The following is a 20887-nucleotide window of genomic DNA, read 5'->3' as shown; positions in this document are numbered from 1 at the left end:
TTACAGGTCTTTCGAATGCAATTCATTCATAAATAAGTATTGTCACACAACGTCTTCTAAACTCTACGTACGACTGCGTGTTAATTTTATAGGATTCTGACGGAGGGTTTCAGATTTGAAAATATAATTTCATAGTAATAAAAATAGGCTTGTAAATTCTACACAACTTTTTATCATGCTAGTTTTGAAGTTGATGAAAACCTCAACAGTATTTTTTATATCTTCAGAAGCTATTGTCATAATTATTTCATTCTTGAGGAGAAAATATCGAAGTATAAATTGTAACAAAGAGTGTTTTTGATCATGAATAACGTGGAGTAACACTGAAGATTGGGAAGGGGATTTATTACAATTGTTAGTCCATGTTGGACTCAGAGTAAAATTGAGGATCGACAACGGAGTAAATACTAACTATGCACTGACAAATGAAACGTCATGACAGTTAAGTTGCTCTGCTCTAAAAGAAAATCAATTGCAGGATCATCTAAGTAAATTTTGTTTTCTCTCTTTCCTTTTTTTTTACAAAAAATAGAAAATCAAAATGCAGTTTTAAAATGCAGAGATTCTGAAACAATAAATCCGTAGATGGAAATCTAGACACATTAAATAATTACATATGCAGCTTTGCTTGTTTATCATTATTTCCTCTCTTGAAGGACATGCAGTAAAAAAAAAAAATGAATTTACTCTTTTTTCAATCAAGCTCCATGACTAACAAATACGAAAATAAGAAAAAGCTGTACAGTAGAGCGGGCTTTTTATTTGTTTTTGCTTTTTGTCGAATTTCGATTATGACTAGTTTTAAAAAGTTGCAATATGTTGTAAAAATTACCTATGCAATATTGCATTGTCCTACGAGGTCATCTCAAGATCGCACATCTCAATCAAACTATGAAAAAAGACAAAATCCCTTTACATAGTAAATATTTGTACATATACTAAGATAATAATTTGAGTAATAAAGTATAAAATCATGTTGATAGCAACATTTTTAACCTATAAAAAGTGTAAAAATTTTCTACAAAATTTTAAAGAAATTAAAACAGAGAAAAACGTTATAAAAATTTGATGATCCACGTAGATCGCGCATACTTTTTTTAAATCTTCAGCAACGAAAGATCCAAATTTTCATATTTATTATCTCTATTTACTCCATAGGGTAGCTTAAGAAAAAAATTTCATTTTATAGCTAAGAATTATGTCTAGCATAACTTTTTACATCATAAGAATGTTTATTACACTATTTCCATCTTTATTGACGAAAAAAAGGAAGTTTTGTTTCCTTTCAAACTTTGAACTAGGTGTGCCACTTAAATATGACATTGTAGAGCAATGGAAATTATAATAAGCTATTTCCTTACCAAATTCCATTTTTTTCGAACTAGCTGTTATCAAAATTCGAAGAAAGTTGCAGAACAAAACGCTCTACTGTACAATGATAACAAGAATAACGATACAGTCATCCTTGACGTACGATCGAATGTCTTTGGTGGGCGAGAACCAAGAACGGTTCAAAAAAATATGCAATCTATTCAGGATAGTTATCATCTAAAGGCCATCTTTGCTTGGTCATGCACACTGTATACATGTTATATATTAATAAAATTTGAAATAATCATATTTTTGGATAATGATTATGTTTCTTCATAGACTGACTACAGGGTAAGGCGAAGTTTACGTTCCATATTCAGGCCGATACAGCCCTTCTACAAATAACTGCCTCATATTATCAGTCAAATCTTTCATAAACAACTTCGCGCTGTCATAAAACATATCACAGAAATATTCTGCAACATATTAACATCTATAAAAATATAAATATTTGCAATGATGAAAAATAAAGGTTATCTATATATAGAAATGACTTCAGAAGGCTTTCTCTAAGAGCACACGCACTCTACATAAATAATAGTATTTTATTAACAACATCAACAAGGGGGTCTAACTTTTGAATCATGATTAAATTTATACAGCAAATATATAAGCAAAATACTTTTATGTCTATTCATGTGACATACTTATGAGATAGTTTGCTCCATAAATGCGTATTTACTAGAGCTGATACTTTATTCATTTCGGTTAGGTCTTACGTGATTTGTTCGACTTCATTTGACTTTATTGTGGGACTGAATTTTGAATAAAACAGGTATGGGGCTTCCAAGCCCATCCCCAACACTAGAACATGTACAGTTATCCAATAGAAAGTTGCAGATAGAAATAATAGCTTACTTTAAAACGGAGAGGCTGTCAAATTGAGTTGTACCTAATATATTGTATTTGTATCTATTAAAAGAAAGGTTTAACAATCAAAAAAAAAGAAAAGGTAAATTTTTCTATTTGCTAATGAAAAAAACCTTGTATATGTTTGTATTTTGTGTACAAAAAAATGAGTGAAGAAGGAACTATTGGATTCGGATAAAGTTGCAGAAGAAAAATTAAACGATTTTTGTAGTGGTATGGATAGGTCCTACATCATATACCCGTACATGTAATGTTCAAAGTTCTTTTTTCCTTCAGGATACCAATAGAACATACATGTTATTACATATGGTAGGCAGATTAAATCAAATCAGCTGAGTGTTGAAAAAAATAAAAATTAGTTGTAATAAAGGAAAAATTGAAAGTTTAAATTGCAAAACTAACATTGCAGGTTGTGACCAGTGATATAAATACTCTGTATTTAATAGCTCGCCTGTTTTTTTGCAATTGGTAAACAGAAGAATGACCTTTATTTTCCTAGGTGCTTGTCATTATTATGCCATTCCTGAATAATAAGCTTCCTTTCCTACTTCATTCAACTATATTCCAACCCTGATGGAACATTCGTAAGTGCTCTTAAAAGATGAAAAGTAACCTTAGGGATTTGTTGAATAACTTTAATTGTAAGACCTCGTTGAACTCTGAGTAGAATAGAGGATCGATAAAGAAGTAATTCTTGCAAATGTCGTCCTTGTTTAATTATATTTGTCCCTCTCGTCAAAGCTGATTTTAGATAATCCAATTCAACTTCATGATAGCTAAATATCTCTCCTACAAAAATATTCTTCAAATTATCAGGTTTTTAGTTGTTGTTTTTTTACATTCCCCAAATTACAGACGACTTTCATCACCAATTTTGACCAATTAGGGAGATATGGATATGATTGTAAATTATAAGTATTTTTACGGTGCAAGTTGGTTGTTGTTCTAGGCAATTTCGACAGTTTTTTTTTATATTTTCTAAAGCTGTTATCTATATTATTTCATTCTTGAGGTATAAAGTCTAACCACAAGCCGGTGTGCTCATAGGACAGAGAGTAACGCTAAGATTTCATAATGGAGATATAGTCTCTGATAGACTCAAAGTGGAATTGAGGATGGAAAACTGAGTAATTTCTACCTACGTCCTTTTCTTATTACGGAGTGGCATATGTGCTTACTTTTTTTCTCTCACAAATGTTTAATACAAATTTGACGGCTGTCATTCCAGGTGAACAGCTTTCCTCTAAAAAATATAACAAGATCTCACACTTTCTATTTTTTTACACACCGAAAATGCTAACGATTTACCAGACTAGCCATGGAACGTAGACTCTAAGCTGTAATCTTTTGAAAGTTTATAGTACTACAACCACTCAATTAATGAAAAATTGTCAATTTAAAATTGAATTTTGGAGCCAATTCGGGTGACATGTAAGCGCAAAGTATTTTGTAGCGTACAATTTATTGTTGCCGACCTAAATTGTATTTTTTGAAGCTGTTATCATTATTCTTCCGTTTTTGACGAGAGAACATTTTAGTATAAATAATGACCCCGACTAAGTGGGATCATGAATGACCGAAAGTAACGCTGAGGATTTGTTATTGGGCTTGGAGTACTTCCTGCCTATGTTCTTGCATATTACATAGTGGGATTTGTGCTAATTTGATGAAACATTATGATTATATTTTTATCAAAAATATAATTTTATTCTATTATATAACGGAATCATTAAAAAACAAAAAAGAAAAACGTCAATGACGTCACGAAGGATCAATATAACCTGCTTATGGATAGACAAGTGGGACTGAACTAGACCACAACAGTTGTATCGTAGGAATATTCGATCATGATTTAAACATAAGTGTGTGATTTTTTTTTAGTGATAATAGGTTTTTTTATAATTATTTGATTAAAAATAAAATGTATACTACAGAGGATGAATGAGGGGGTGAAGGTTATTGTGCCCATGTTTAATCATTTTGCCATAAAAGCACAAACTATGTACGTAACAAAGAAACCTGTTCTTACCTGCATTTAATTTGAGAGCCATAGAATTGATAGCCATTTTTGATATTTGATTATTACTCAAATCCGCGTTGGTCAAGTTGTTTAGATCCGAGAATGTGTTGGGTGCAATCTGATTGATGGCATTATTTTGGAAATTAACCTGAAAAATTATTTAAGGATTAGTACATTTCATATTATCATAGAGAATTTTTATATATTTAAAAGAATAAAAACATCAAAAACTAACAAAAAAATATATCTAAATGAAATAGATAAATAAAATCTAAGCTTTAAGACCACGTTGTGAAACAGTAACTGCGTGGAAAAGTTTTTTTTCGAATTTACTTGTGCACAATATTTGTTTTTATGCGTTAAGGGCACTGCCATAAATATTACCCTATAAATAAACTCCATTAATCATGTATCAATCCTTGTTTATTCAGTTCAGTCGTAGTGTATCAGTCATTGAGACCGGTCCTTCGGACTGGTACTACTAAAACTGATAAAAAATCAATAAATAAAGTTGAGTGACTTCATCAAAAGTCGAACTTTATCAGTTTCGGGACTGATTTTTGGGACTGGACTCTTCATCCCTAAATAAGGGCTACACAATACTAACCTCTTTCTGTCCACTTGATATCAAAAAGGAATGGGAAAATTGAACAAGAGGTGAGGAAAGTCTAGGTATGGTAAGGTTGTTGTTCCCAAACTTTTTTTGAGTTTGACCCTTAAAATATATTGCTGGACAATGAATGACCCCAACAACACCTTTCATGGAAAGATGAATATAAAATTTGAATGTGTTTTTTTATGCAAATAGATGACTTAAAGTCCGTTCATCCCATTAAATTTATCTTATTTGTCTTAAAAAACCATCCACATTTTAGGAAAAAAATTAAGGACCGAGGGTCCTAAGACTAGACTGGGCCGAATAAATAAAGACTGCCAAAGCAGCATAACAAAATCCCAGGTGTACGTAAGCACCGATTTGACATTAATGCCTTGCACGTAACCATGGGAGATGATAAAGTAACGTAATCTGTAGTATCTTAAAAGTGACATCTTGCGCGAGAAAAAGAGTTGGTTTGTGGCAAAGGAAATCTCTCCTAGCTAACAGGTGCGTTTTACCACTGTATAACTTTGGGTAAGATATGTACAGGGGGACCATCTAGCGGTTGCATTATTCACACCACTTTTTCGACATCCTACACCTGTAGTAAGATTCTTATTGTGTCTAATATTTTGTAAAAGGTCTCCGGTTTTCGAAATGGTTAAGTTTACGCTCGAAGAAAATTGGGAAATACTGAAGACTTACTTCCAAAATGGAGAGTCTTCAAACGAAACTGCAAAAAAATTACGTCGGTCGAAATAAAGGGCCTTCCAGGCAGTTTGTGGATAAATTTGTGAAGCGTGTCCACAAAACTGGTTCTTTAATGGATAAAACAACGCGTTCCTGTGTTGTTCTAGTGCACTCAATCGAAAACATTGCTCCTGTTTCTGAAAGCGGAAAAACGAGAAAACAAGCAAGGAGCTGCTGTTACGGTCAATAATGAGCGTTGTCGGGCCTTGTTGGAAGATTTTTTGTTTCCCCAAATGGAAAAAGAAGACATCAACGACATTTGGTTCCAACAAGATGGGTCTATATGCCACACAGCCAACGTTACAGTGGGTCTTTTGCGTCTTCAACAATCACATCATAAGCCGAAACGGCAACGTCAACTGGCCACCTCGTAGCTGCAATTTGACTATGTTGGACTATTTTTTGTTGGGAACCGTCAAGGATAAATGTTACGCCAACCATCCAGAGACGATTGACGATTTGAAACACGAAATTGGAGTCGCCATTGCAGCTATTGAAGCTCACACAATCGAAAATGTATTGAAAAAGTGGGTCGAAACAATGGGCTACTGTAAGGCCAGCCACGAACGTCATATGAATGAAGTGTTATTCCATCATTAACCGGAATGTTGAGGCTTTCGAATAAAAAAAACTATTGAAAAATATCCATCCGTCTTTTTTTTTATAGCAATATCAAAAAAAAAAAAAGTTTCATGGGCCACTCTTTATAACGATGTTGTATACAACATATAAATTATATGACTCATACAGAAAATCGTTCATTACTTATTTGAGTAAATGTCAAGAGATGTTTAAAGGTAAACAGATTAGTTGTATTATACCTAAGTATACCTCTACATAGGCACCTACATACAAGTGAACGATGTGCATTAATACGACTACTTAGTAATTGATTTTGAGGAAGTAATGTACAAAAAAAAAAAACTCTTTAAAATCATTGACAATCCTTTTCTTTGTCTGTCGTTTAAAAACCTCCATGTAAGTAGAAGTAATAAACGGTCTGTTTTAAGCTTTTAGATACACAGAAAAAGATACATATTTTTCAGATGTAAAATGTTTCTTAATGAAGCATTTAATTGGTACAAAAGACAAAGAGATGCATTCCTAAGTATCTGCTTTAAAAATACACTATTTTTATTTCTTTGAGGCTGAAACAACACTTTGTTACCTCCTTGGGATATGTATACACCACCAAAGACGTATGGGTCATTTCAAGCCAAATTAATCACTCAAAAAAAGCACCATCTTCATTTTTTTTCCTTCTTAATTCCACTTAAATACTTATGATAAAAATGTGTGCTTCCGTAGAGCAAATTTCTGAATATATCTACTAAATATTATACTCGATTTTTGGCTATATATATACTTGGTATTTTGCATGTAGTAATTAAGTGGAATCGAAGGCATTTCTAAAAAATTATTGTAGATGCTTATGATATATTACAAATGAACATATAAAAATTTAAGTCAAACAGGCCTGTGACCTTGAGGAGATACGGGTGCACCATTTTTTTAATTTCAGAATTAACAATATAGTTATATTGATGAAGTATCGCAGGCTTTCAGCATGAAGCATCGACCGTGTATACAGGGGTTCGTTGTAGATATTTTTTCTTAGTGGTCATGGAGTTATGCAATATGAATAAAAAAATGGTTTTTTGTTTATATATTGATAACACACATTGAAAGTTATGTTTTTAGAACTTTTGAATATCATATCAGATAGGTGACGTCCCTCATTGTTTATAGACCAACTTACGCGGTTTTACAGGATGATAATGCTGTACAGAAAGATGTACAATTTAATTGCAAGCATATCTTATTTAATAGTTAGGGATGATTAGCAGATTAAGTAATTAGGAAATGATGGTTTTTCCTAAATAAATCCCTTTTAAATTACATGATTTGAACAAATTGCAGCAATTAAGATTCCTTGCAAAACCTCAAATTCGATTACACACATTGTAGTTATTTTAGTATCATTATCTGTGGAGTTATTTGCGATCAAATAATTTTAAACATTTCAAATAGTGAAAATATTGTATGTTGTATATTAAAAATTAAAACCATTAACGGATTTTCATTAATCGCACTAATAAAACTTGCAATTTAAACTTATGATATAATCAGTCAAACCAATTTTTGGCAGTATTTATATATAATTGCAAACGCACGTTCATCAATACTCCAACAGATGACCTGGACTGACTATAATTCATTTTCAAGAAAAATTTAGAATCTTGCCTTTATAACGAAACCCCTACTACTTCAACAGCTGAATTGCTACGCGGTTTAAAAAAGGGATTTATTTTGCTGCACGCACTCTGTAGTAGATATCCATGTTACAAAGAAACAAAGTTTAAAGTACAGTTTTATATGACTCAAATATCTATTAGACGTATTCGTTTTAGGATTTGAAGGGAACTAATGATGTCATTTCTAAGAGGAAAAGATTGTTTTATATGAGGGGTAAAAAAAACTAACAAACATTTTGAAGCTTTCAAAATATATATATAAATGAAAACGAAATAGCTAAAAATAAATAGAAAATGAAATTCTGAAAAAACCCATCATTTTTCAACATTTTCATAAAGTAATATTATTTAGAGTAGAACTATATGTATACATACAGGGTGGTGATGTTAAATCCGAAAAATTGAAGGCTTATGTACTGCACAACTTATTTCCCAAAATTAATTCAGTAATTCACTAATCCATAGGTAAGTGAATCACTCAAACCAAATACTTTCAGCTTCAATCACAGCCTTCAACATAGCCCTGAATATTTGTAGTAGCCTTGGTGAGGAACTTGTTGTCCATGTTGGTCAGTGCCTTACAATGGAAGCCTCCAAAGAGTCAAAAGTATTATGTGCACGTTGATTGGACTCTCTATTCAAGACGCCTCAAGCAGTAGGCAAAAGGGATCAGATCCGGCTAGTTAGAAGGTCACATTCAATCATGTTCTGCAGTTCTTTTAGTAAGTTTGGAGTGTTTTGGTTTTTTTTTTTACTTTCAGAACTATCATGAGTCCTTCTTGGAAGTGTTCCCAAGCCATCAGACTCCTTGAAAGCCTTGGCAACATCGTTAACATTTGATTTGGGCTGCTTCATTAACATCTCCTTGGATGTGCACGCGGCACAAAATAATGGGCGCAACACAGCATGGTTCTGAGCCTGGCACAGCCCTTGATGAAGAACTATTTGTCTATGTTGCCCCCTGCCTCAAAAATGGAAGCCTACAAGGATTCAAAAGTCTTAATTGCTTGATTATTGGAATTTCTCTCCAAGATACCCCTCACAGGATAGTACAAAGGCTTCAGATCCGAGTAGATATGAGGCTACGTTTGAGCATGTGCTGCAGGGCCTTCAGGAAGTCTGGAGTGCATTTTTTGCTTTCAGAACGAAAGTGAGTCTTCATTGAGGAACTTTCCGATCCATCTACATTTATATCACTACTCCGACAATGGACTCCTGCATGGAGTCAACAGTTTATTTTGCACGTTTATAGCACTACCTTTTTCCAAGACCCTCATACAGTGTAGTTAATCCCTTGGGGTCAGATATGGGAAGGTAAGAGGGCACATTTCCTTTGCCCAAGAGATGATAAACGTCTTACAAAAATGGGGGTTTCCAGAATAAATCCGGTGCTAATGACCCAATTTGGACAAACTGCACCGATCTAAGGATCTAGCATAACGGCGCATCTGTTAATATCAATTTGAGCTCTCTAGCATCATCATCTAAAGAGTTATTTGGCTCCTTGTCATGCCCTTGTATGGGGGGGAAACAATAAACCCCGTACGGCGTCTGTATTCAAAAGACATCTTAAGGATTTTGTATTTTTCCTTATACAATTTTATCAGATGAATCGGTTGAGCAAACTTCCACAAACAAGGATGTCAGAGTTGCCAAGTTATTGAGGTACAAATTCATTCCGGATTTCAAATCCTCACCCTGTAAACTAATGGAATAAAACAAGAACACCATAGTTATATATGAGAATTTTTTTTAAGTTTTTTTTCTTTCTATTCTTAATATTGCTTGAACACTTTTTCTGTATATTCTATTACATCTTTTTTATATTTATATGTGTTTCAACAATAAAAACCCGGTAGTTTCTTCATTGAGCTTCAAAATATATATGTAAAACAATAATATATGAATACATGCCAATTTCATTTCAGTTTTCCCTGCTCTTAAAAAACTACTCGAAAGATATATAAATACACATATGTATAAAGTATATACAAATGAAATTCGGGACTTTTTTTTATATCCTTATTAAATGGAAAATAAATTAATTTTTCGTAAAAAAAGATCTTTCAGAATCTTTTTTTTTTCAATTAAAAAACATGGAGAGTAAAGTGCGTTAAGCACGCCAGGGTGGTTTACAAAGTTATATTTAAAATATATTGCAAAAAAAAATTCAAATGTCATGTTTTTCAAAAAAATAATAAGGCAACAGCTATTCACAAAAGTGTAAATTTTTTGGAAAACAATTTAAAAATCTATTGTTATTCTCAAAAAAATTCTCATATAATCAGCAGTTGACAAACAATTTGAATATTAAATTTTTTGAGAAAAAAAATCAAATTTTATGTTTTTTCAAAAAAAAAATTATACAACCACAGCTATTCACAAAAATGTAAATTTTTTGTAAAAAAATTTTAAAATCTATGGCAATTCTCCAAAAATTATTACTTTATTTTTACGCAAAAGTTATCAGCTGTTGATAAAAAATTTAAAATATTATTTTTTTGGCAAAGTTTGTCTGGAAGGGCTGTATCCCACCTTCAACTAGCCAAATTTTCAAAAAAAAAATTCTACAGATTTTTTTACAAAATGTAAATTTTTGGAAAAAAATTTCAAAACTCCTTTGCTATTCTTAAAAAAAATTTTTTTTTTAAGTTTCATATTATCAGCTGTTGACAATTATTAAAAATATTACATATTTTGAGGAAAAAAAAAAAATTATACACCCACATCTATTCACAAAAATGTAAATTTTTTTAGAAAAAGATTTAAAAATACTGAAAAAAAAATATTTTTTTTAATTATCAGTTGTAGATGAAAAAAAATTAATGAAAACAAAGTTATTCACACGAAATGTTATACCAAAAAATAATTATTTCAAATGATTCTTGTTTGACTTATTAAATCATTTTTTACTATATTTTATAGTTTTAAATTGATTTCGATTACAAATTGTTTTTATTTTAATTATATAGAAAGTAAATGTATATATTGCCATATTTTAAAAGGGAATAAAGAAACGAAAAAAAATTAAAATATTACATTTTTTGGGGGAAATTTAGAGAATTATTGTTAATTTTTTTTTTTTTTTTTTGAAAATTTGTCTATCTGGGGGTTGATTACAGCCTCTCCAGTCAACATTCTGCAGACGTCCAGTGTTACATATTTATACAGTGCAATAATTACAAGGCAGAGTTCTTGCATATTTAAGATATTTTTGAACTAGTAATTATAAAAATTTATCAGATACACGGTCATAGATTACATTATTAATATATTTATATATTTTTCCCAACATGCAAAGACTATTACAAAATAACTAGCCTATTCAAATAAATAATTTTCTTGTCACTTTGGTTTCTATAACAATTTCATTTTTGACAGTTTTTGCTGAAGGTATTTACATTATCTTTTAATATCCATACATATAGTTAAAAAAAATAATTTAACATGTATTAATAATAGGGAAGAAATTAAATGCATTTTTTGTAACCAAACCAATCTACCTACCAATCTATAAATCCTTGCATGAAAAAAATACTTTTTGATTGGTTGTTACTTTCATAGACAAGGTAATTTATTCTTAAAATATATATTTAAAGTTTTTCTACGAATGGATGTATGAGGAGCCCTTTCATATTTCAACGATCAAAGTTAAAAATGAAAAATAAACCAAAATCATATCTGTCAAAAACATTAGTCGATTCAATATTTGTATGTATATATTTCTTTGAATAAATATATGAATGTACTTTGTACAGTTACCTGACAGTATTATATTTTATATATTTCAAAAAAGAAAAAAAATCATATGAATCAGGAAAATGGTTATGAAATTGATAAACTATATATGAAAACATCAGAGGCGTCTGCAGAATTTAAATGGGAGAAGGGGGGATTTAAAAATATCCAAAAATTAAAAGCATTTTGGAAAAAAAAGTAAAATTATATTTTTTGAATTTTTCTTTTTGTCAAAAATCCAGATATATTTGCATAAAAATAAATTTTTTGAAAAAAACAGTTCAAATATTAAAATTTTTGCCAAAAAATGTTAAAAATAAAGAATTATTCACAAAAAATTAAAATTTTTGCCAAAAAAATGTCAAAAATAAAGAACTATTCACAAAAAATTAGATTTTTTGGAAAAAATTTCAAAATAAAGAACTATTGACAAAAAATTAGATTTTTTTGAAAAAATTTTAATAATCAAATTACAAAGATAAAATTTTTTGGAAAAGAATTTCAAAAATTCAAAACTTTCCAATAATCATATTTATTGTAAAAAAGTTTTCAAAATCAACAGCTATTCACACAAAATTACATATTTTGAAGAAAATATTTCAAATGTTAAATTTTTAGTAAAAAATATTTCCAATATTAAATTTTCTAGTAAGAAACATAAATCCTTAATTTGGGGTTGGCAACAGGCCCTCCAGCCCTTCCCCTGAGGACGTCTAGAACATAGTCTTGCAAGTACGGAAATTCACGATATTTTTTATAATTAATTTTTTTCTCTTATTGTCAGTAAGAGCCAACCTTGAAAAGACAACTACCAAAATATAATGACAATCTGTTCTTTAATTTGTGAGTTATTGTTCTAAATGAGACGCTGCTTTGGCTATTTCTAAAACAATGGATCAAAAAAAGTTTAGTGGCTATATCTTACACTGCACCCTAACGGGAAAAATACCTTTAAAGTAATGACTTGAAAGGCCTTATAGGTACTCTACTCTATAAATAAAATAAATCAATAAAAATAATTATTTAAAAAAAGCCCAACTTGAATTTTCTTTGTTAAGGCAGGGACTTTTTAGCCCATTTGCTTTTTCAGCAACAAGAACAACTGATAATAAGTTGGTTTTCTGGTTAAATGTTCCATCAATTGGTCAGATAGAATTGCATCAATTGCATCAATTCAATATATGTAAACATTATAATATGACAATTCCTCCATCTGACATAAGAATTGTCTTTCAAGCCCATATATATAATTAGGGATGCAAGATTGTGTTAGCTCCACTCTCTATATCCTAATAAAGATATTTGTCCTTATTTTATCAATAAATATTATAAAATAAGATTGAAGTTGTTGTTGTTTTTTTAAGCGGCAGATTTGTCCATGCACCCTGTAAATAGTGGATTCGAATTGTGGACTTATACACTTTAAAATTATTATTAATTATATATTATAATTAATTATATAGAGTCAAAGTTTATTTTATTTATTAATATGAAATGCCCTGACATTTTTTTTTTAGATCATTGCTTCTCTGGCTAAATGATATATAAGTGATTTCTGTCCATCGACGCAGGAATTGGAGAAAAATACCACTCTCATAAATTATGTATTTTGTATATATCTACGCATGGAAGTATAGATATATACAAAGTTATAAGAAGAAAAAAAACGATTTCCTACAGTTTCTTGCTTTCCAAATCTTTTTATTATTGTTTTTTATTATTCAATCGGACAAAAAATAAATAAAAAATACATCCTTTTTTTTTTTTTTTTTTTTTTAAACAAAACATTCGTGACTGAAACAGACAGAAATCTTGTTGGATTGTTTTTTGTAGTTTTTGATCTTTCTAATGGATAAAAGACTATCATGGATTATAAAAGAAAAGTATAAAAACATTTTTCTGCGTGCTATACATTAGTCGTCACAACTTTACTTATCTAAAATCTATAACTTAATCATGGCACTCTGCATACCTTGAACAAGGACAGCATTTTGTCATTTCCCAAAAGAGTCATTTTGTCTTATTCGAGGTGTGTTCAAAAAGTAAGGAGACTTTGTATTTTGGTCTAAACGTTCAAAAAAGTTTCAAGGAGTAGTTTAAAATTAAAACACCAAATTGTTTTTTGATTCATTGTTTGTGAAATAACAGCAGTTGAGTCAGACTTTGAACAATAACTTACAAAGTAAAGGAAATGCAATTTTGAGAGCAATCTTTTAAAAATTAGTACTAATTGAAAAAAATATTGTCATCTATAAGTTAAGCACAGCCCATTTCAGCTTATGGATTAAGGTACTAATATATTATAGTTAACGTTTTTTTAAATGCAAACTAAAATTTTCTACAAGGATTGGTCTCCCTCTTAAAATTTTCATTCACAAATTTTAATCTTAACAATAATTTCGAGTTTTTTTTTCCTTTTGATAACTTTAAGTAAAAACCTATTAAAGATATTGTTCGATATATTATTCTCAAATAATTACACACGTAAAATGTAACCGAATACAAATTAAGCACACAGTACTATAAGTCAATAAAGTATCTATAAAAAGAAGGATCAATGACTCAATGGGAAAAAAAGGCAATCAAAATGACATGAGTAGACTTGCCTGTATCTAGAATTCAATCACTTAATATGGTCTCTTGGAATGTACTATGAATGGATCAGGTAATAAGTTATTTTTAAGAGCAGTTTCAATCTTACAATGTATTTTTTTTTTTTTGTAATAGTGTTATATTGGCCGAGATATAAAACAGGTCATCCGCGTAATTTACTAAACGGTTTAGTATACTATGGTTACATTAGTTCCCATCGAATCTCAATGGAAGAAAAATTGAATAAAAAACATCAAAATAGTTACGGCCGATTAGACTAATCCTTGAAATACCAAGGAACCTTCAATGTTGAATTCTTTAAAAAATCAAATCTAATTACGTCCCTCTGCACTATTAAAAATATAATCTATAGTAGCTTTAATTTGTAAGCAATTTCAAAGACCAAATTTCGAAAAAAGATATCCTTCCAAAATTAATTAAAATTCGGTTAGGAATTAATCCTTATTTTCTACTAGTATAACTGAGTAAACAGAGTTTGAATACTAAATAATTATTATAACATCAAAGAACACTGGTTAATTTGGTCATAGTTTACGTAACAAAGCAAATATTATTTCTTGTAAAATATTGCCTGTATTCATAGTAAATTTTGTTACAGACAAAATTTAATCATGTTCGGCAATGTAACTAGCGGAAAATCTTAGATAAGAAAGATTTGTAGTTCTGATTTAAGAAATATATCAATATTTAATTGTGCATTGCATTAGTATAGTTATTAAAGATAAGTTTAATATTATTTGATAATATATATTTTCATGTAATATAATTTTCCCAATTCATTATCATCTTTCATATTTAATTATTGGTTAAAAATTTAAACCTCATTACTATTGATTTCATTTCTCGAAAAGTGCTCCAAATTTTAAAAATACTTTAACTGAGATGACTAATGTTTATTTTGGCTGTTACATCTCTTATCAGTGTATCCAGTATAAAAAGTACATATCGATATTTTTATAAAATCACGCAACCTTTCCAATGTTGTTTATTTAATAGTTGGATTTTTTTGGTTTTTTTTTCGAAGTTATGCAATAATTATAAGTAATCTATCAATAGTTTTTGCAAAAAACTGATGATGAACATATAGGGAGAGGATAAGACTTATGAACTTATAGAATAATATATCAATAAAGAAGTTTGATAGTTGATTGTTTGTTTTTGTAAGACATAAAACAATGTCTCACTAAGAAAATAGGTAGATATAGAACATACATAAATAAACATATTGATAGACACAATATCAAAGGGCATTAGGTATTATTATCAGCGTTTAAATGTGAATATCTAAAAATACTTTTCAACTAAAAATAATGAAGAAGCATTCAGAGAATTTGACGGATTTTACTGGGGTGAATGTTTGTGTTTTTTTATCTATAAGTTTTTCATAAGTATTTTCGTTGTTCTATTTCAACATATTTCACATCTAGATAGATAGTTATTTCACTTACCTCCTCAAGAGATCCCTGAAGTCCAAGGCGATCCAACTTTTGGAGATGGTTGTTAGAAGCATCCAATGTTTTCAAATGATAGCCAGTCTGCATATCATAGAAATTCCCGATTTCCTCCACGCGATTATTCGACAAGTCCAAGTATTCTAGACTCTTAGGAATAAAGGCATAGTCAAACCATAGAAGCTGATTAGATGATACATTAAGCCATTGCAAATGATGCTGAGTCGTGAGTAATCCATTGATTTCGTCTAATTTATTAGAATCTAACCTCAAATACTGAAATAATAATGAATAGTTAAAAATCCTGGAGATATCAATAATTTATTTTGCAAACTGACCATTAATTTAACGAGGAGCTCAAACGTGGATTGATGAATTGACGCAATTTGATTATGTGAGAGATTCAGCATCTTGAGCTTAGGTACAGCCGTAAAGGTATCATTACGAAGAACCGTGAGCAAATTGTGTGACAATTTGAGACCACGGAGATTCGGCATATGCAAAAAGTTTTCACGTTTGAGAGAACGAATTCGGTTGTGATTGTAGTTGAGTGTTCGGAGCTCATTCAGAGCTCTTAGCTCAGAAATGGACTCGAATAAGTTGTAATCCAGTTCAAGTTCTTGAAGACGTGGAGCATATCCAAAACAATCTCTGAAAAGGGAAAATTTTATGTAGATAATTGAAGTATTACTTTGGGAATTTGAGTTATTTGACTTGAAATGGATAAAGTATTTTTAAATGAGTCATTCTATTTTTGTTCAATAAGATATGCATATTGGACAACATAGACGTTTAAAGCATATAATGGCTCTCTGTATGTCCTCTTTCAAACCAAAAAGTTCTTAGCAGGAAGAAAAACAATAACATTTGTGTTTGAATATAACATGTATTTATGTATTCCTCTTCATTTCCCATAAAATAAATTGCTTTATGATTAAATAGGACAATTTTTGATAATCTATTATACCATTATTAGTTATTATTGTTCCATATATTAATAACACTGAAAGAGGGGGAAATCATATCCACGTTATCGTGCTAAGGTGTAAGAAAAACTAAGTACAATTGTAAAAACAAAATAAAACTAAGATATTTTTAGGTCATTTAATGCGTGGACTAAATATTTCTGTAGACTGTCTTTTTCCAATAATTGACAAGGAACAAATGAAATTGTTGCTTCATTTCCACTTATTTGAAAAGATAATTAAGAAAAAAAAAACAGAAAATATCAATGAATTTAATAGTTGGCCGTTCTTTTTATATTTTGAATTGTATACATATTGTAGATCCCTTATTTTTTGAGATTGATTTTAAATAATATCCCAAAATATTAGAGCTTCTTAAAGTACCGTGTGATCTTATATAAAATTACAACTAAGACAATTATTATTCCTTTATAATTGTACAAAGTTCATACGAGTTGTTGACTAATATGAATTTCTCGTCAGAAATCCTGTTTTTCACTACAGAAGTTTACGTGATGTGCTCTCCTCTAAATAGTATTAGAAGTTATAATTCATTGAGTCTTCCTATTTTATTATTAGTTATTAATAATTTCATCATTAGTTTTTTTTCCTTCTTCTTTTCTTAGCTATATAATTAATCATATCGAGATACAGGAGGCTCCCGCATAAAGCGGTTTCAAACACTGTAGATTTTGTATATCTGGGTGTTTGGGTAAAAACTATATATTGAAAATTTCAGCAGTTGTTGATGAGTTTGTTCATACCATGCTTACGTATTTATATCACAAAAGTATATAATTTTGAATTGACCCTATAAAAAAATTAGGTAAAGTATCGACTATGATTAAATTTTACAATTATTTTGCAAGTGTCTTGTCTGCCATACATTATTTCAAATAATTTACAATTACTAAAATGTTTAAAATGTGCTAACCATGCTTTAAAAAAAAAAAACTAATTAAAAATAGTAAAAAGTGGACGTGGAAAAATAATTCCATCTATTTTACGGTTTTAGAAGAAAAAAAGTTGTGAATTTCATTTAAGCTGGATTTTTTCTCGAGTCCAAAAACCAGGATTAGCGGAGGGCAAGGTTATAATTTTAACCGATAATATGAAAAACATAAAATTTCGGCGAATATATCATTGAGACAAAATTACCGTCGGCAAAAATGTAGGCCACAAATTTACAGGTCACCCCACAATAATAGAAACCCCTTTATAAATACACGTCTAAAGTTCGTTACCCGCATTATAATTAGTTACACGCATGCATCACGTGTCTCGCTAATTTAAATGATATTTTTTGTATGTAAATTAATCATATACAAAATGTTACTCCATCTAGAGCTCTCTAAAAAGGGACATTAATTCTTTAAAGGATCAAAATATGGTTGTTACATAAGCCTTAATGTACATTGCGACGCGAATAAAAAGCAATTATCTTTTCAAAAAATATTTAATGATTTTGTAATGGAATTTGAGTATTTTCTACACCCCAATTACTCATCATTATATAAGTTACAGATGTCTATGTATCATATGTGTTTCCCTGTGTACAATTTAGCAGAGAGGTTCAATGTGTTGGCAAATTATATTTACATATCATTAGTGATATCTACATGTGTATTGTGTCAAAAACACTTGTCCCTCAATGAGAGGAAGTTAGTCCTCACCACGTAGAAACTATATTTCATTTCAATTCAAACTACTTTTTTATTGGATATTGTCTTTTTTTTTTCTTTTCCTATAAATGGATTTAAAACTAGTTTTTCTATTTTTTGGTTGTGACTCAGTTCTACTACAGCAAATGAAGATTGCTTATAAGGGCAACCTATTGCAAATATGTAGGTATATTGTTCATTACGTAAATATGAGCAGGAAAGAAGGAGAGAGGGGCATGAAGTAATATTAAATGGACATATGTCTTACCTTGGTAGGATTTTGAGTTGATTATGGCTCATAACGAGTGTATTTAAATGATTGAGACCGTAGAATGCGCCTGCAGAAACTGTATGCATATTGTTTCCAGAGAGAATCAGAGTGACTAAGTTAGGTAATTGACGAAAAACTCCATCTGGAAGATTGTAGAGTCGATTATAGGATAAATCTAGATGTTTGAGGGATGTGATGTTAGTTTTTTCACTCAATTGAATGGTTTGAATGTGATTATGTGATAGATCCAGGGTACTCAGATGATGAAGATGATCAAAGGCGGAGAAGCTAAACTCTCCGCTTCCAGACACAAAACCACCTTGCCCATAGTATCCACCAGCAGCCCCTTGGCCACCTCCATAAGATCCATGTCCATATCCTCCACCTTGTCCACCTCCTACCCCTTGACCACCTCCACCTTGACCATGACCTCCATGGCCATCTCCAAACCCTCCACCTTGCCCATGACCTCCGTAAGATCCTTGACCACTCCCAAATCCTCCACCTTGCCCACTACCTCCAGATGATCCCTGACCATGGCCAACTCCTTGGCCATTATATGATCCTTGGCCAGCTCCCATTATCCATCCACCGCCACCGACAGCTCCTCCTTGAGCTCCTCCACCGGATGCTCCTCCAGAGCCTCCACCGCCAGCTCCTATAACCCATCCACCTCCTCCAAGGGAATCGCCAGATCCAAAAACACGACTACTTCCGAGGGCATTATAACTCAAATTGAGAAGTAAAAGGTTATCAAGTCCTCGAAAGTGACCAGAATTGAGGACTGCAAGCCGATTGTATTGCAGATTAAGCTCTCTCAAATTGTGTAAACTTTCAAAGGAACCTTCAGATAGGAGATTAAGTCGATTGTAAGACAGATCCAGGAGTCTTAGTTTATCAAGTCCCTCAAATGCATCCTCTGTGACAGTGTTGACTTGATTATGATCCAATTTGAGTGTTCGCAGATCATGTCCAGCCATTTTGAAGGATTTGTAGGGTAGTTCTTGCAGGCGATTACCGGAGAGTTGAAGAGTAATCAAATGATCTAAATTACATTCCGTTTTGTTGCCAACGACACCAGAGTCCTCAAGTCGAGAGAAACGGTTCCCAGCAAGATTGAGATGTAAGAGAGTCTCCTTAATTGGACAGACAGCTCCTGACGGAATAGATCCGAGAGCATTATCCGACAAATCAAAGGTTTTTAAATACTGGAGAGGAACAAGATCATCCGGTGTGAAGTTGATACCTGTGGATTGACGAACTGCAAGACCATGTAGAGTCGTTGGGAGAACAGAGGCTGGAGGAATACGACGTAGATTGCAATTCACTATGAGAACATCTCTCACAGAGGCCGTTGGCCTCATTTTTTTAAGGATGCTGAGAGCCTTTCCCACACGTCGTGGGAAGTCTTCTTCTTCTTCATTCCTGGATCGAGAGTTGGAGGATCGCTTACATTTAAGAAGAAGTGAAGGTCTCTTTTCTTTGACTAAGGGAGAAAAGATTCGAGGATTCAGAAGCTCCGTGTTTTCGAGGGTCAGAATGCATTTTAACGTTGGGCCAATGTCATTTTCTAAGGAATGAGGCAGCCAAGAGCAAGGGGAATTAAAGCCCCCGAGAGTGGAAAGAGGTAAGAAAAATAATAGTAACAAATAAAATAAGGAAATCATAATTAGATTCTACGCGGCAGTTTCTTCATATCTTCATTCATACAATCATCACAATGATATGTTTGTTCGTTTGAACGTTCGTTCGTTTCTAATCTATGTTTCTATAAATACATATGCAGGTCTTCAAAAAATATATATTTATATATTGAAAAAGGTCACATTTAATTCACAAAAGGAACAACACACTAATTACGGACACACTTTCTATTAACATTCACTCATTTTCAATGGCTAACAAATTGACTATCGTCTCTATACTCTACATACAAATTTAGCAATTAGTATGATAGCTATAATTTTATTAAAATCGGTCACACGGCAATGCGTTGACCGTTCCCCAAATGACTACGACGATGACTGAATCGTGACTGAACTTGAAATAGAATAATAAAGCGCACGCCTTACAAACTTCTTCTTGCGCTCACCCCCTTTCCACAACACGCGGAATTCATTTTAAAGAGACGTCGTCGATAGTATGTGTTCTTGTAAGTAGTTCCTTCTTCTCCTTCCCGTCATGCCCTGTTGTTCTGTGAGTCTACCTTTGATTCAAGCAGTGTGTGAGGGTATTATTATTTCATTTGCAAAAATAGAAGTGTGAGATTTAATAGGAAAAATACTTTTTCCCATTTTTCAAATTGAATTAAAGATAAAATGACT

General features: G+C 31.3%; 1 protein-coding gene across 1 annotated transcript in view; it reads right to left on the bottom strand.

Annotated features, from left to right (window-relative positions):
* The window catches only part of LOC121126142 (uncharacterized), a 48898-nt gene extending 28282 nt beyond the window's left edge, over positions 1 to 20616 (bottom strand). Inside the window, exons 1-4 of the mRNA XM_040721443.2 lie at positions 18561 to 20616; positions 16005 to 16317; positions 15664 to 15942; positions 4271 to 4409 (exon numbers count right to left, since the gene is read on the bottom strand). Coding sequence (XP_040577377.1) covers positions 4271 to 4409; positions 15664 to 15942; positions 16005 to 16317; positions 18561 to 20230 — 2401 coding nt within the window. The 5' untranslated portion in view covers positions 20231 to 20616. The remainder of the gene's footprint in view (positions 1 to 4270; positions 4410 to 15663; positions 15943 to 16004; positions 16318 to 18560) is intronic.
* Between the last annotated feature and the right edge of the window lie 271 nt (positions 20617 to 20887).

The sequence above is a fragment of the Lepeophtheirus salmonis genome, chromosome 11 (assembly GCF_016086655.4).
Source record: "Lepeophtheirus salmonis chromosome 11, UVic_Lsal_1.4, whole genome shotgun sequence".
NCBI classification, from domain to species: domain Eukaryota; kingdom Metazoa; phylum Arthropoda; class Copepoda; order Siphonostomatoida; family Caligidae; genus Lepeophtheirus; species Lepeophtheirus salmonis.
The sequence above is the reverse complement of the archived record's forward strand: the minus strand, read 5'-3'. Positions and strand labels throughout refer to the sequence as shown.